Source organism: Mustela nigripes, chromosome 8 (assembly GCF_022355385.1).
Source record: "Mustela nigripes isolate SB6536 chromosome 8, MUSNIG.SB6536, whole genome shotgun sequence".
Classification (NCBI taxonomy): Eukaryota; Metazoa; Chordata; class Mammalia; order Carnivora; family Mustelidae; genus Mustela; species Mustela nigripes.
The window spans coordinates 35,148,408-35,163,741 of record NC_081564.1 but is presented as its reverse complement, the minus strand read 5'-3'; the positions used below and the strand labels follow the sequence as shown (position 1 = coordinate 35,163,741).

General features: G+C 39.6%; 1 protein-coding gene across 13 annotated transcripts in view; it reads left to right on the top strand.

Annotated features, from left to right (window-relative positions):
- PTPRM (protein tyrosine phosphatase receptor type M) overlaps window positions 1-15,334 on the top strand; it is a 777,671-nt gene that overhangs the window by 186,256 nt on the left and 576,081 nt on the right. For all 13 annotated transcript variants that reach the window (XM_059409214.1, XM_059409213.1, XM_059409212.1 and 10 more), the window contains exon 2: window positions 3,680-3,802. In XM_059409214.1, coding sequence (XP_059265197.1) covers window positions 3,680-3,802 — 123 coding nt within the window. The remainder of the gene's footprint in view (window positions 1-3,679; window positions 3,803-15,334) is intronic.

The following is a 15,334-nucleotide window of genomic DNA, read 5'->3' as shown; positions in this document are numbered from 1 at the left end:
GGTGGTGGAGTCCTAGGCCTATTGCTGGTGTAATCTTCTATTCCTTTTTTCCTTTGTTTACTTTCCCAGCTTTTGAACGTTTATTTTCCTTTGCTTCTGTTAATTTAGTGTTTATGTCATGGTGTTGCACTGCCTGTCTGGGAGCAAGCCATGCTGTCATCAGTCTTGTATAGAAATCATCACTCTTGTCTGCTGCTACCTAAATATTTGACATCCGTGGACACACTTCCTTTTGCACGATTCCTCACTCTTCACCCAGCACATTTGTGTGGGGTATTCAAATTCACTACGGATAAGTCTTCCCCAATGTATGATGAAGGCACAAGCACATGTGTGTTAGTGTGTAAGTGTATGGGGGGGGGGCAGCGAGGAGAAGAAGGAGGGAGAGAAGGAAAGTGGATGGTGAAGACCGCCCATCCCACCTAGCTTGTGTCTCCTCTCCTCCCTCTTGTGCATGACTCTTGATTTAATACTGATTCCCCTTCACCGAAGAGACATCATTTAATTTGATGTGATGGAGGAATATAGTCCAGCCATAAGCTGTGGGGCAGCAGTCCAAGTAAGACAACTCGGGAGAAACCTTGGCCAAGTGTATTGCTGACCACATTGCTGTATGTTCCTGTACAAAAGCTGTGTTATTTTGAAAATCAAGGAGGTTTATTTTGGAAATGCTTTATTTTACTGCATTTTAGGGGTCTAGGCTTCCTTGTCACTTTCTTCATTGACCCCACAACATTTACTTAAGAAACCTCCCAGCCCTCTGTTCTTTGCTCCTGCATGGGTCCGTAGAGGAACACTGTGTCCCAGCGTCAGTGCTCACGACTCTTCACCTTCTTGTGACACACATTTTTAAATTTTCCAGTTATGTACCCCAGCTATTCACAATGAAATGAACCCATGAGGGTAATTATTGTAAGAAGGATTTCAGAACTAATAATAACTGATACTGGTTGAACATGGCTAACACACTATGATACACTAACTTTACATTTGCTATCTAATTGAATTGTCAGAAATACTACATGAGGAATGGTTTATCTCCATTTTATAGCTGGAGAAACCGGGACTCAGAGAACCAAAGCAATCTGTCTACAGTCACAAAACTAGCTGTGGAAGACTAGGAATGTGCCAAATGTTGGACCCTGTCCACTGCACAAAGCTGCCTTGAAAACCAAAGTTTAATCATTCTCCCTTTAATTGGTTATTTTAATTCAGATGTAAACATGATAATTTCATCTCATTTTAGCTCAATAAACCAACTTTGCTATTTTTAGGGTCTCACGTCTGTTGGATGAAGGCCAGTGGTGGCTCGGAAAATTGGTGTGCAGGGGGGTATATCTTTCAGCAATAGGAAATTCATAGTCTATCCCATTTTCCAGTGGTTTGATAATCCTACATGGACCCAGAAAGAACCGTGTCATATATTTTATGTGTCCTTTCAAGTGATAAAAACAGCTTTATGTAATGGGAGATTATATCTTTGCACCAGCATTGTGTTAGTCTTTGGGGCTTACTGTCAGCCATGCCTGCTTTTGCCTTTATGTTTGGTTATATCTTCAGTGCCAGTGGTTGTTTTGTAAATCAGATCTTTAACCAGCATTGAGTTGTTCTGTGGTTGCCTATACTGATTTTTCACTGTTTAAGATTGCTCTGCAGGACTTTCATCAAAGTGCTATCTAGGTTTCCAGTGTGGAGGGGGGCAATTTTCTCTCAAAATTCATGGTGGTTTCTTTCTGTCTGAATATTATTAGTGCTACTGCTGTTTGAGCCCATTCCTCCTATACTGACACTATCTTCTATGTCAGAATTAGGGTTTGCAAGCAAGGGGAAATAGTTCCCATTGATGTTTGCACAGTCTTCTAACATTCCTCACCCCAAATTGGAAAGTTGTTAGTCTTATGTGCTCTTAAACAAATCCACTTTGTTTCTGAACTTGTTGAAGCTGAGTAGGAGGGAAGTATAAATTACCAGTTGTTGTCAAGGTGAAATATTGAGTTAGTGCTATATCTTTGTAATGAGTTTCTGCTCTCAGTGGAATGTTTAATTGACCAGTTCTGTTAAAGTGTCAGAGAAGATGGTGTCCAGGGTCACTAATTTCACCATCACGCCTGGAGCTAACAACTGAGACAGAGCTAGGAAGCTGGGAGAAACCTTCTAAACTGGTCTGAGGTCCCTTGACTCTGCTCTGTTTAAATTTTTTTTTTTTTATCAACGATTCGGAGGCAGACGGAGAATGTGTGCTCATCAAATTGGCAGATAACCTAAGTCTAGGTAGGGTGACTAACATCCAAATGATAAAATCCGGATTCCAGAAGTTCTCAACAGGCTAGAGTAATGCATGGAAAACAATGAAATGGGGTTTAGTAAGGATCCATGTATAATAGCCCTGTGTTCATTTGTTCACAGGGAAGAGCTAAGATAAATGCATATACATTTGAAGAAGCAGAGTTTGGGCCTTTTTAAAGGGGGAATTGTCTACAAGGCAGGGATGCGTTCCTGAATTTTCAGAATGCCTTATCTGTTCAGAGCTGTCTAGCTGTCTCGAAGATTGTAGATTTTATATAAGCATTGGGATGGAAGCTGGCCCAGGTGACCTCTAACACTTCTCTCTACCTCTGAGTTTGTACAATTGCTATTTTATTTTTTTTCTTGCTGCCTGGGCATACAGTATAGACATGGTGCAATAATACTCTTATTTTTGGATTTTCTTGACCAGAACCCTTAATTGTCATCATTGGAAAGTAATTATAATTAATAGCTTTAATTAACATAAGTAATAACATTATATAATGCACATCAGAATTTTAATAATAATATGATCAATATAATCACTCCCTTTCACAATGTGAAACTGGTAGAAAGATTTAATACTGTAATAACTCAAAGTAATAAGAGATATTTAAGAGGATGTGGGTAGGACTTAAAATTGTCAATGTGCCCCAGGATGCTGAAATAGCTGAATTGTTTTGTAAAACTGCATCTTCTTTTATTCTTTGTTTCTTTAAGTAGCTTCATTTCTAGCACCAGAATTAAGCAGATGTTTGCATGGTTAGCTTTGAATTTATTCTTGCCTTTAAAGATTGTGTGGGCTATACACAAATTTATAATCTCTCAATATCAAGACTCAAATCTTCAAAGTATTAAAGTAAAAGTTGATTTTATCTTAGATTAAGAATAATTCTTAGAAAAATATTTTGCAAGCTGTATTCATGGTCTCTACTGCATTTTGCTCCCTGACATTGTGCCAGTGTTATGGTGAAAGCGTTTCTCCTTTAATTTTTTTGGACACATTATTGTGTTTTTCTATTGAAAACATGCTGAATACCTAGGGTAATCCCCTTAAAGTTTTGAACACAAGATCAGTTATTCCAAATTCCTGCAAATCTGGAAAATATGAATTATAAATTTGCTTAGGTCTACTTTCATTTGGATTATACACACATTGGATTCTTTGGAGGAACAGTGTAGCATAACAGTATGGCAAGGCCTGGTTAAGACTCAGCTTGGTTAGCACTTAGCATTTAGGGTACAGTAGGGTCAAGATCCATGGTACCTGGACACAAAAGTCAAATCAAATTCAACGTGGTATCAAGTAGGTTTATAGTTACCTGCAATCATCATAGCTTCTTCCAGAGGTCTGCTCTTTGTTTACATTACTTTTCATTCTTTCACATCTTAGGTGGTTGCCTTTTTGATGAGCCATATAGCACCTGTGGATATAGTCAGGCTGAAGACGATGACTTCAACTGGGAGCAGGTGAACACCTTGACCAAACCAACTTCTGATCCATGGATGCCATCAGGTTTGCATGTAGTTTTAAATTTTCTTTCTAAAATCAAAGCTTCACTATAGAGTCTGAATCACAGTAAATATTTATTGGGCATTGGCTGAATGAATGAGGGTGTTGGTCTTTGAGTGTGATAGCCCAAGGTGATTAACTAGTGGGAATAGCACAATTAAGGGACTGGTTACAAAGTAAAAAGAGTTCACCTTTGTATGTCTTTCTTTAAAGTCTAATTAAAGTATACTTCCTTTATCTTTGGGCACACCTGAGCTAGATTAATAGGCATTTCCCAGTTGATCCTTTCCCAAGCAGCAGATATGGGAAATAGATGGATGTCTCTTCTGGCAAATGTGTCGAGTAGGTGGAACTCTATCTGGGGAATCCAGGTAACAAAGCCTCCATCACAAATGGGAGACCTTGGAGAGTAGCTTTAACCTTGTCAGCCTCCAGGATCCACTTGGCACCGAAGAGAAGATGGTGATGCATGCATGTAGATACTTCTTTTTCTGTAGAAGTCTTAATAAATTCTCTAATGAGTGAAAGATGTTCATTCCATTGAACACCAGCAAAAATTCTACTTATTTTGAAGGAAGAATGGGAAGGTGGTGACAATTGAGCATTAATCACATTGGAACTTGGTCAGGTCATTTTAATGGACACCCTTTGCAGGTGGTGGTGGTGGCATTGTTAGAAATAAGGGAATAGCGGTGCCTGGGGGGCTTAGTCAGTTAAGCGTCTGCCTTCGGCTCAGGTCATGATCCCAGGGCCCTGGGATCCAGCCCCATGTCCCCTTGTCTAGGCTTTCTACTCAGCAGGGAGTCTGCTTCTTTCTCTCTCCGTCTGCCCCATCCCCAGGCTCATGTTCTCTCTCTCTCTCTCAAATAAATAAATAAATAAATAAATATTTTAAAAAAGAGAAGAACTTTAAAAAAAGGAGAAATAAGGAAATATCATCTTAAAAGCTTTGCATATAGTATTCTATGGTATCGATTTTAAAACAGACTTTCCAATATGTATCCATGAGTTGCTTTAAGTACTATTTAGTTACAAGGGTTTTCTCCTCCTCCTCCCTTGGCATTAACATACATTAGAGGATTTATTTATTTCAAAAACAAATTCTAAAGCTGGCCATCTTGGGCTAAAACAGAAACCAGTTTCATGAATCGCTCAGGGTAAATGGGTAACAAAATCAGATACAACCAGTGCCTCCTGGGGGCTGATTTCTTTACACCTTTATTTACAATATGGTTGGATTTGTTCTCACATGTATATTTGAATATGTTCTCTCATGTGTGGGATGGTTCTGTGATGCCTTAATCCAAGGGTTGGCGTCCTATGTCCTATAGGCCAAATCCAGCCTGCTGCCAGTTTTGCGGGTGGCTCAAAAGCTAAGAATGGTTTTTACATTTTTAAATGGTTGAAAGAAAAATCTAAAGAATAATAATATTTTGTGACACGTGAAATTCAAATTTCAGCGTCCATAAACAAAGTTTTACTGGTATGGAGTCTTGTGTATTTGTTAAATATCGTCTATGATTGGTTTCAAGCCACACTGTAGGGCTCACTAAGCCTAGATATTTACTGTCTGTCTGGTTCTTTATGGAAATTTTTGCTGACCCCTGTCTTAGACCATTTTGCCATCAGCCTGTGATCGTTGCCTTGAACTCAGTTTACATAGTTATTGCTTCTGGAATCATTATTAATACCCAAGTACTATTTCATATTTTCTTTTATTTTCAGATGATATATTTTCCAAATTTTAGACCGTTAAAATCAGTAAGAAAAAACCATGATGATTAGGGACTTCCTCTTTCTCATAAATTTGCTTTCTATGAAAAAGCTTTGTGATTTTTCTTTATTGTTTAATACCATCATCCTTCTGGGACTTTGGTGATTCTAATAAACAAATAACCCATCAATAGGATTTTTAAAATTATGAAAGTGAAAGACTGAAATTTTTACTCTAAATTTGCTCTAATTAAAATTTTACTTTTTCTGGATTTTTTTTTTTAATCAGTGCTTGAGTGTGTGTACAGTTTGTTTCTCTGTATCTTCATGTATAAGGTTATTTTTAGTCACATCTAAAAAATTTAAATACAGTCTGGAGCTTTATATAAGCTGACTTGATAACTACTCTAAGGCTGTGAGATTGGCTCTAGAAATACATATTTAGGGCAAATAAAGACCAAATGCCGTTTAAATTTTTGTATTTGAAGTTGACGTTTATGTTCCAGATTATTGCAGCTAGCTTGAAACTGTGCTCCACATGGTTTCTCTTTATTGGTGTGTGGTTCATTTCCTATCAATTGATCTCCATTAACAATGGGAAATTTTCTTGAGCTTTAGCATAAGGATTGCTACTTTGAGCACAAGCACTCTTGATTAAGTAATCACTTAATAACCTGGTCCATTTTGTTAGCACTGTTGTATTCTCTCACTTTCTGTACTGTAGTACGTGGTGTAATTATCAGAGTAGATTAAGAAGTATTGAATAAGAACTGTTTTATCATGTAAAAGCACCTGCACGGTTCGACAACTGTTTTTATATTTTTATATTTCATTAAAGGATTTTGTTTGTACCTTCACGCTCGAGTTCTATAAAATGGGTATTTAACAAGTTCCATGTCTGATGGGTAAGAAAATGCAAATTTATCTTATGCAAAAAAAAAAAAACCAATAAACAATAAATAAATAAATAAACAAAACTTTTTGTAAACCTCTTCATAATAGTAAAAATGTAAAGATAACTTATAACCATAGCTATCATTTGATAACTCATAACATTAATGTATGTTTACACCTGATGTGGTCCCCTTAAGACATCATAACCTCCAGCAGAAGCCAAATTTAGTGAATTTGGTTCCCAGTGCTAGGAAAACTTAACAGGAAGTGTAGTGTGTAACCAGGGAAAGCTCATGGAGCCTTCCACACTTAGTTTATATGTTGCAAACTGGGAACTGTGATGTTTCTGATCTTCACAGAGACACCATGACTAAGGACTGAGCCATTTCCGTGGGTTCCCCTATGAAAGGCAGGGAGAAGGAGGGAGGTAGGGGAGTGGAGAGGCAATATGTGCTTTGAGCGGGATGGCCCAGAGAATAGAAAAAATGACCGCATCTATTTATGTAGGGTCAGTTTCACATTTGGGAAAGAGGATGGGTTAACAGACAAAGGAATTGAGAGTTTCCTCTGTGGGTGTGTTCCTCAGGCGTATTTCCCTCTTGCTAGGGAAACCTTCCCTATTTATTCCCACTTCAGGGCTTATGCAAAATTTAGTGAGTGAGGAAGAGAAGAAGACTATGGGGTTGAAAAGGAATTTTTTTCCTCCTTAAATTTCAGTGTGTATCTAGTGAGTAGTATTTTTGGCACGGAATATTCAGACAGTTGTCTAATTATCTCATTCATTCTTTGAATCTGTCAACATTCAACAAATATTTACTTAACACCTGCAATGCGCTAGTCATTGTTATTCATCACATTGGGATTCATCACTGAGTGAGCTGAGTAAGGACCCCTCCCCGAAGCACCTTTCATCCTCAGTCTGGTAACATGGTTCTTGGATTGCCAAAAGATTCTAACCTGTAAAATCACATATTCCCTGATGTATTAATGACTTTCTGGAATTGAATACTTAAAAAGTTATGCAGAATTTGGTCCATCAGACTCAGCTTGCTATAGCATCAAATTAAGCTTTCTTGGATGCTTTATCCCTTCAAAAAAGTAAAAACAAGAGCAAAACAAAGTCTATATTGCAGGCAAGTGGCAACCGAGTCCCCTCTGATCATTTTCCTTTCTCAAAGGAATCCCAAACATGTAAATGACTCTGAGCAGTTAACATCATTTGCTTCTTTGCTGTGTGTCTTTGATCTTCATGAGGACCCTGGAAGACTGGGAGGCATTGTCTCTCTTTTGTGTCTTAGGAGACTCAATTTCAGAGAAGTGAAACCTGCTCCAGACTTACAGGTTAGAGAGCCAGCTCCCAGTTTTGCTCTTCTGACTACTGAGGAGTCATCTTCCCATGAGCACAGGGACCTAGCGAGGAGATGGTCTTCATCCCAGGGGGTCGCTTTCTGGATCTTCTGAAAATGAACACGAAGGCCTCTCCATTGTGGGGGCTGCGGGTTCCACCCAGGTCAGATGCTGGCTCTGTCACTTTGTAGTTATTGATCTTGAACAGTTTCTTAAGCTGTTGGTTTCCCAGCCTCCTCATCAGTGAACTCTTTTTGTGTGCTGGAGCTGCACTAGTAAGATCTGTCCCCTTGCCGATTATAGCCTGCGGGGTAGGCAGGCAGGAGCTCATAGGCAGAGACATACATTGTGATGGTGGGATGTGCTGAGGGCTGTACAGAAAAGCTACATCAGGATAAGGGCATAGCAGGTGATGGAAGCAGGAGACAGGACCAGCCTCTCTGCAGAGGTGATCTGGGAGCAGAGATGGGGATTCTACTGAGGACAAGGAGAACATGGAGGTTGAGTCATGTAGGCAGAGTGAAGAGCAGGAACCAGGCCCGGAGACAGAGGTAAGCTCTGCTGGATGGAGTGAGATGGTCAGTCTTAGGTGATCCTAAAGGCTGTGCAAATGTGTTTAGAACCTACCTCAATAAGATTGTTGACCAGGTGAGACAAGATAATCGACTTTGGGAACTTGGCCTCATGTTCCTTCTTTTATTATTATTAAGAAATTTTTCAGGAGCAATTTGGTATGACTTCATCTCTTAGCTTAATTTGGACTCTGAGTAAAGTTCATGCCAAGTTCTTAGTGTCTCTTCTAAATAATACCGAATACCGAAGCAGAAGATATAGACCTTCATATAATTTTTGGAATGATTAAAAAAGAAAGCTGAAAGAAGTCCATTAAAGTACTGACAATATTTATTTCCGTATGGGAGGATTGGGGGTAATTGCTTTATCATTTCTATGTCACACATTTTCTTTAGGGTCAAGTATAACTTTCTAATCAAAATAACAATTTTTTTAGGGGATGGTCATTAAGTTGGCATCTTTTGGATCAATTCTGAATGTTTTTAGTCATCGAACTCAGAAAATACAAACAGCTTCATTGTCCCTGGGAACCTCATTCAAGGGTCCCATTGAGAAATTGCTGCCCGTCATCCAGATGTAAGACAGTCGTTGATGGTCTATCCTTCATTTATCTCACTCTGGTTGGCTTGGTGAGGCTTGGGTTGGGTTTCCAGTTAAACAGTGCATGATGAGACACAGTGAAAGAGATTGGACTGGAGTTGTATTCTCTATTATAAAAGATAAATTCTCTGTTATAAATAACATTTAGAAAAATAACTTTAGAATAGCATTAAAAAAGCCCATTTCAGATCAGTGATCTCTGGAGAGTTCTTAATTAAACAGGATGGGGCTTTGGGTAGCCTCACGTTAACATGGGTATAAACAACATAAAATTTACCATTTTAACGGTTTTTAAGGGTTCAGTTGTACTAAGTACATTCACATGGTTGTGCAGCCATCTCCACCATCCATCTCTCGGATTTTTTTTTTTATCTTTCCAATCTGAAACTCGGCACCCATGAGACACTATCCTCTTCCCTCCCCTCCATTCCCTCCTCCTCCCACACCCTGGTAACCACCGTTCTACTTCCTGTCTCTGACTTTGACGACTCTGGGTCCCTCATAGAAGTGGAATCACATAGTAGTTGTCCTTGTGTGTCTGGCTTACATCACTTGACATAATGTTTTAAATGATTCAGTTTTCATATGTAAAGACTTTCAAGATCAGGGTAGTCTTGTTTTTTGTTTTGTTTTACTTTTAGAAAAGTGTCTTGATTTTTAATAAATAATTGTTTCAAGAGGTCCAGGGGCCATTGTAATATATATAATAGCTTATTTCAGTCATTTATGTTCAGTGTTCAACAACTGTTCTCCTTTAAATTTGTTCTAAATTCTCATCTTGACTGATTGGAAACCATAACAAAAAGTAAGAACGGGGTCTAGCTATTTTTAAATATTTCTAAAAAAGATACAAATGAGCCTGTATATATAAATACATGTTTTTAAAATAGGTTCATTCCTTGCCTGATTTCCTGTAAAATTGTATGACATCATAAGAGTTATGTGAAGCCGAGGAATGAAATAAATAAACCAATCATGAGAGAGGTTGTAAATCTCTCGGAATCTGAGCAGAGGAAGGGATCTGAGAAGGGTTCAGAGTAGGCTGTGGGGCTGTGATGTTAACCAGCCTGAGAAAATCACAGGGAGGAGCTGGTTAGCTCTCACATATGCTGTGCTCCCTGTGCAAGGCCCCCTGACGCTGGGCATGGTCAGAGTGTTGGAAAAGAGGAGCTCACCTTGTCGCAGGAGTCAAAAGAAAGGCCTGTGGACTTTTGATAGGAAACTCAGTGTGGGTCTTTGGAATGCAGATTTCTCATCTGCCTGCAGGGGTGGCTGACTGGGGTGGGCTGATTGGGAAACACCAGACAGAGAGCCTGAGACCCAAAGGAGACAAGCCAGCAGGGCCTGGAGATGCCATTAGTAGCTTTGCTTTATGGAGGGCAGGATCTTTGGGTCAAAAGGGTTTTGAGTGGGCTACTAATAAACTGGCTTATGTGGCCTGTGGTAGGTTAAGTTGCCCTTGCACAGCACAGAGAGGGCCTTGGAAATTCTTTTTTTTTTTTTTTTAATCTATTTATTTATTTGACAAAGAGAAAGAGATCTCAAGTAGGCAGAGAGGCAGGCAGAGAGAGAGAAGGAAGCAGGCTCCCCGCCAAGCAGAGAGCCCGATGAGGAGCTTGATCCCAGGACCCTGAGATCATGACCTGCTCTGAAGGCAGAGGCTTTAACCCACTGAGCCACCCAGGCGCCCCAGGGCCTTGGAAATTCTTTGTGGCCCCAGGGCTCTGGGTCACCCCATCTCCTGCTGCCCATGTCCTCACAGATGCAGGCTCCCAGTTACGGGCTTCTGAGACTTTCCACGGCCCCTGGAGTCCAAGAGATGTATATATATATATATATATTCTTATTATTCTTTTTACCTGAAGACCAGGAAGAGATGGAAGTCCTCTTTGGGAGTTCCAGCTGTGTGTGAGGCCCTGGGGAGGTTTGTTCTGGGCACTGAGCATAGAGCCACAAACTGTGCTCCATCTTCCAGGAGATGTAGAAGTCAGGATGGCCGGTCCTCTGGGTGGGGAAAGGGGGCAGGCTGCTGCCCAGAGACTGGTGGGTAGGTGAGGGCGAGCAGCGGGCCTCCTGGAGGAAGGGTCATGACAGGGGCCATGAGAGCATGATGCGTGAGGCCAGAGCAGGTGGGCATGCTTGGCTGAACGAACAGCCTGTCCAAAGGCCGTGAGTGGAGGCTAGGGAGCAAATGCACCCACAGTGCAGCTCAGGAAGTTGCAAAGACATCATAGCCCGGAGGAAGAAAGACTCTTAGAGGCTGTCCTGAGCTGCTGAGAATGCAAAGCATGGAGGTCATTTGTTGATTTCTGGCAAAGGAGGTCAAAAGACATTATTTGACTGTGGGTGCAAAGAGGAAAATTCAAAATTTCTCATTAGACGATATCAGGAAAAGATGGCATGAGGAAATTTGGTTAGTAAAAAAGTACCACAGAGTGTAAGACTATGTAGGAGAAGTGTGCTTGTTCTCGGGAGATCAATGCTGAAGTGTGTAGGGGTGTCTGGGTATCAGTGTAGAAAAAATGTATGCATGTGTACATGTGTCTATTAGGAGAGAATGCCAACGTGGTAAGATGTTAACAATCATTAAATCTGGGTCAGGTGTCTATAAGTATTTATTGCACTTCTTTTTCAACCGTTCTGTAGTTTTGAAACCAGGCATAATGTGCAGTATGCATGGGGACGAAGGAAAGGCCACCGGAATGCGGTATACCAACTTGGGGCAATGCCAAAGCAACGATTGTACACAGCTGCATTTTAGGCCAAATGCTATCCTGTCACATCGCATTGAAAATATTTATATTTATATTTATATTTTGAAAATCAAAGTTGACCTGTGTCTTCCCTTTCTGAGCATATCAGGACGATTCCCTGTCTTTACTGGAGAGGGTTCGTGGAGCCTTGCGGTGGCTGAGAGTGACTAACTCCAGGGATGTCATTTCAGGACTCTCTAAAATAGGACACATGCTTTACACCGTGGTCTTATGCCTCTGTGAGCGTACCCAGTATAAAGGTTGTTATCCTATTGGTAGATATTTCGGTGGCTAACTAAAACTTTGTAAGAAGATGCAGAAGAAATTATTGAATTTTATTTTTGGATACATGTCTGCATTCATTTGTATCCTGTCCATTATATGGGTATGAATATAGAAAAAAAATCATACAGCATTTCTTGGCAAACCCCATCAACTATTGTGCAGATCATTATTTTATATAAGTGGTCTTTAATGCAGAGTTGGCTGATACTTGATTCTAGGAGATTGTGATCAATTATTTCTTAAAGTGATATTTAAAAGCTTAATGGTTGAAAGAGAAATAAATATGGCTATTTAATTCATTGTCAGCTGGACAATCATGATGCTTCTCTCTGGTGGGTGGACAGATTGAGACAACTGATGATGTAGCAGAAAGAGGTGGAATCGGCTCTGTAGGATAGCATGTGACCGTAGCTGCATTCTTAGAGAGGGCGTCCTTGGAAATGTGTTTCTCACGTGGCCTGTCCTTACTTGCAACTACGTTGTCTGATATGGGGTTGTTTCTTAATTTTACCTTTCCCAGTTCCTTTTAGGGAACTTGAAAGAGACATCTTTTCTATTGACTCTGTTACCCATAGAACACATACAAAATATTGAAATCCTTGGCTTCTGACTTGGAGACGGAGACTGGGTTTGATTCAGTGCATTTTAAAGCAGATCGACATCAGTGAGGCTTCTCGTCAACATCCTGGGAAATTATGCAATATCTCTTATAGTCATTCCTTTTCATGCTGTTTTCTTTTTCCATCTCCGTGGACTGCGATACTCATCCCACTAAACACACATCTTGTGAAAATGGTGTCACCTCCCCCATTGTACTTGATAAACACAACATGCCTTAATTCCTCCTGATGGTCCTGGCTCACTGTGAAGTGACAGGCTGCAATTTGCCAGCAGGTCAACGACCCAGCTGATGACAAGCGACCTTTCTCACACTGCAATCAATGCTTGTTATTTGGGAAACAAAATGATACAGTTTGTATTTTTCAGCAGATGGGTCATTGGGTCAGCCCACCATTGACATGTGAATTTGTTACTTGGGCTGGCTGAGTCAGTTCAGACAGGAATGTGAATTTATTTGCATTGATCGGGGTCTTGCTCTTCAGAGAAGGTGTTGGACATTTGTTAGTGGCACAAATTATAAATAATTGGTTTTACATGTCAGTCAGACAAAGACTTTTAGAAAGCCTGTTTTACACAATAGTACTATATGCTAGTTTAGGCGCGTATACGGTATGTTTTGTTCAGAGTTGATGTTTCTCAATTACTTTGGAAGAAAATCTTAAACTTGTGAATTCGTATCTGTCCTACTTAAATACTTCTTCTCCACGTGTTTCCTGAAATGTGTTTCCCGAAGCCCCATGAGTACATGGCCATGTGGCTGAGCTATTCAGGAAAAGATGCTGGGAAGACATGAGCTGCCTGAAGAGCTAGGAGTTAGTACTGTTGTTGAATAACTGCTTTCAGCTTTCACCTTCTAGAAACATGGGAGGATTGTGTCTTTCTGTCCCCTTTGATTTCAGTGTGGCTACACCTGATTTGGCTGGTGAAATGTGAGTAGAAGTGACATGTGTCACTTTCAGGCAGAGCTTCTACAACCAATTTGAGATTCCCCATGTTCTCTTCCCTTTTCCTGTCTTGTGGAGCATTGGGATGCTTTTAGCCTGGGTGCCTGAGGGAGGAAATGGAGCAATGACTCCCCCCACCCCCCACCAGCTCCACCCCACAACACACTCAGCTCAGTGGACTGCAGGTATCACATGCCTGAGGGAGACAGAAACTTCCTGGTGTTATGCCACAGAGATTTTGTGGTTGTGTGTTGAGTGGTTCTCAAACTCTTTGGTCTGAGGGCCCCTTTACACTCTGAAAAAAATATTTTCTGAAACGTTTGAAGAGCTTTTGTTCATGTGGGTAGTATTTGTTTATATTTTCTGGATTAGAAATTAAAACGGAGAAATTTTGAAAACAGTGCATGAGCACACATTCCATTAGCCTCTAGAGCAGTGAGGTACATCTGTGACTAAATGAGAATGAAATGGGAATAATAAAGTCAAATAATGTCATGTTACTCTCATGAAAACTGTCTTGACCTTGTGGATTCCCTGAGAGGGTCTTAGGGAATACAGGGTCCCTGGAAGACACTCTGAGAGCCACTGATTTAGACTATCTTAAGTGAAATGCCTTCCTTGGCAATTTCGTATTAAAGGCTCAGACAGTTTTCAAGGGGAAGTAAAGGAGGGAAAAAGGTTCTGGAAATTTTGTCAAAAGGGTATCTCTGAGTGTCATACTCACTTTTTCTTTTTGAATAAAGACAATATGAATACTTCATTCCTATTGTGAAAAGGTATTTATGAATATAAATATACATTTAAATCAGTATATGAATACATAAAATAGTTGTTATTTTTACATTATTAAATAAAAATATAAAAATATATAAATATAAAAATAAGTATTTTATTTAAAATAAAACAAAACCCCGAATTACCTTGTACAAAAATCATACAATGAAAATCATGAATTTTACAAATTCTGCGAAAGCCAATTATGAAATATCATGCTCTAAAAAACTTTGAAAGTAGGATTAACCTTCCTATATTTGAAATTGTTTGGGTAGAGGCTTTCTGGACAGCATAGGGTTGGATAAAGTGAATTATTTGAACTTATTCCTACGTAGGAAGGTTGTATAATTTCATTGGTAGCTCTACTTCTGAGATTTTTAACTGCATAACTGTCATATATACTGTCAAGAAAAAATAATTTCACCTCCTTTTCTTATGAAATGTGCAGTGACAAAGTGATATAAAGACGGCTGACCATTATTCAGGGAGACTTGGAAATTGTGCTCGATCAAAGCTGCATAGGAACCAATAACAAATCCTGTGGGTGAACCTATCAGTCGCGTATCTCCCCAATACCAACAGCCACATTATGTAAGATGACACATTCATTTCCAAAGACAGGAGTTCAAACAGCATTTGCTTATATTTAAAAGGCATGACAGATAAACGTTTTCTGAGTTGAATGTTGACACAGCCAGTTATCAGGGGAATCTGGTGATCTTTAGAGATTTTTCCAGCTCTTATAGATAGTTAATACTTTTATATTATAGATAGTTAATATTATAGATAGTTCTTATAGATAGTTAATACTTAAGCTTATTAATATTATAGATAGTTTATTATATTATTTATTATATTATATTAATATTATAGATAGCTTATTATATTATAGATAGTTAATACTTAAGCTTGAGGAAGAAGACAGAAGCAGATGACCTTTCTAGCTCTTTCTAGGACTAGCACCTTTTCTGTTTCAGTAAATACTTGTGAAGCACCTGCTGGGGGCAGCCACTGTTCTTGTATCCTGGAAG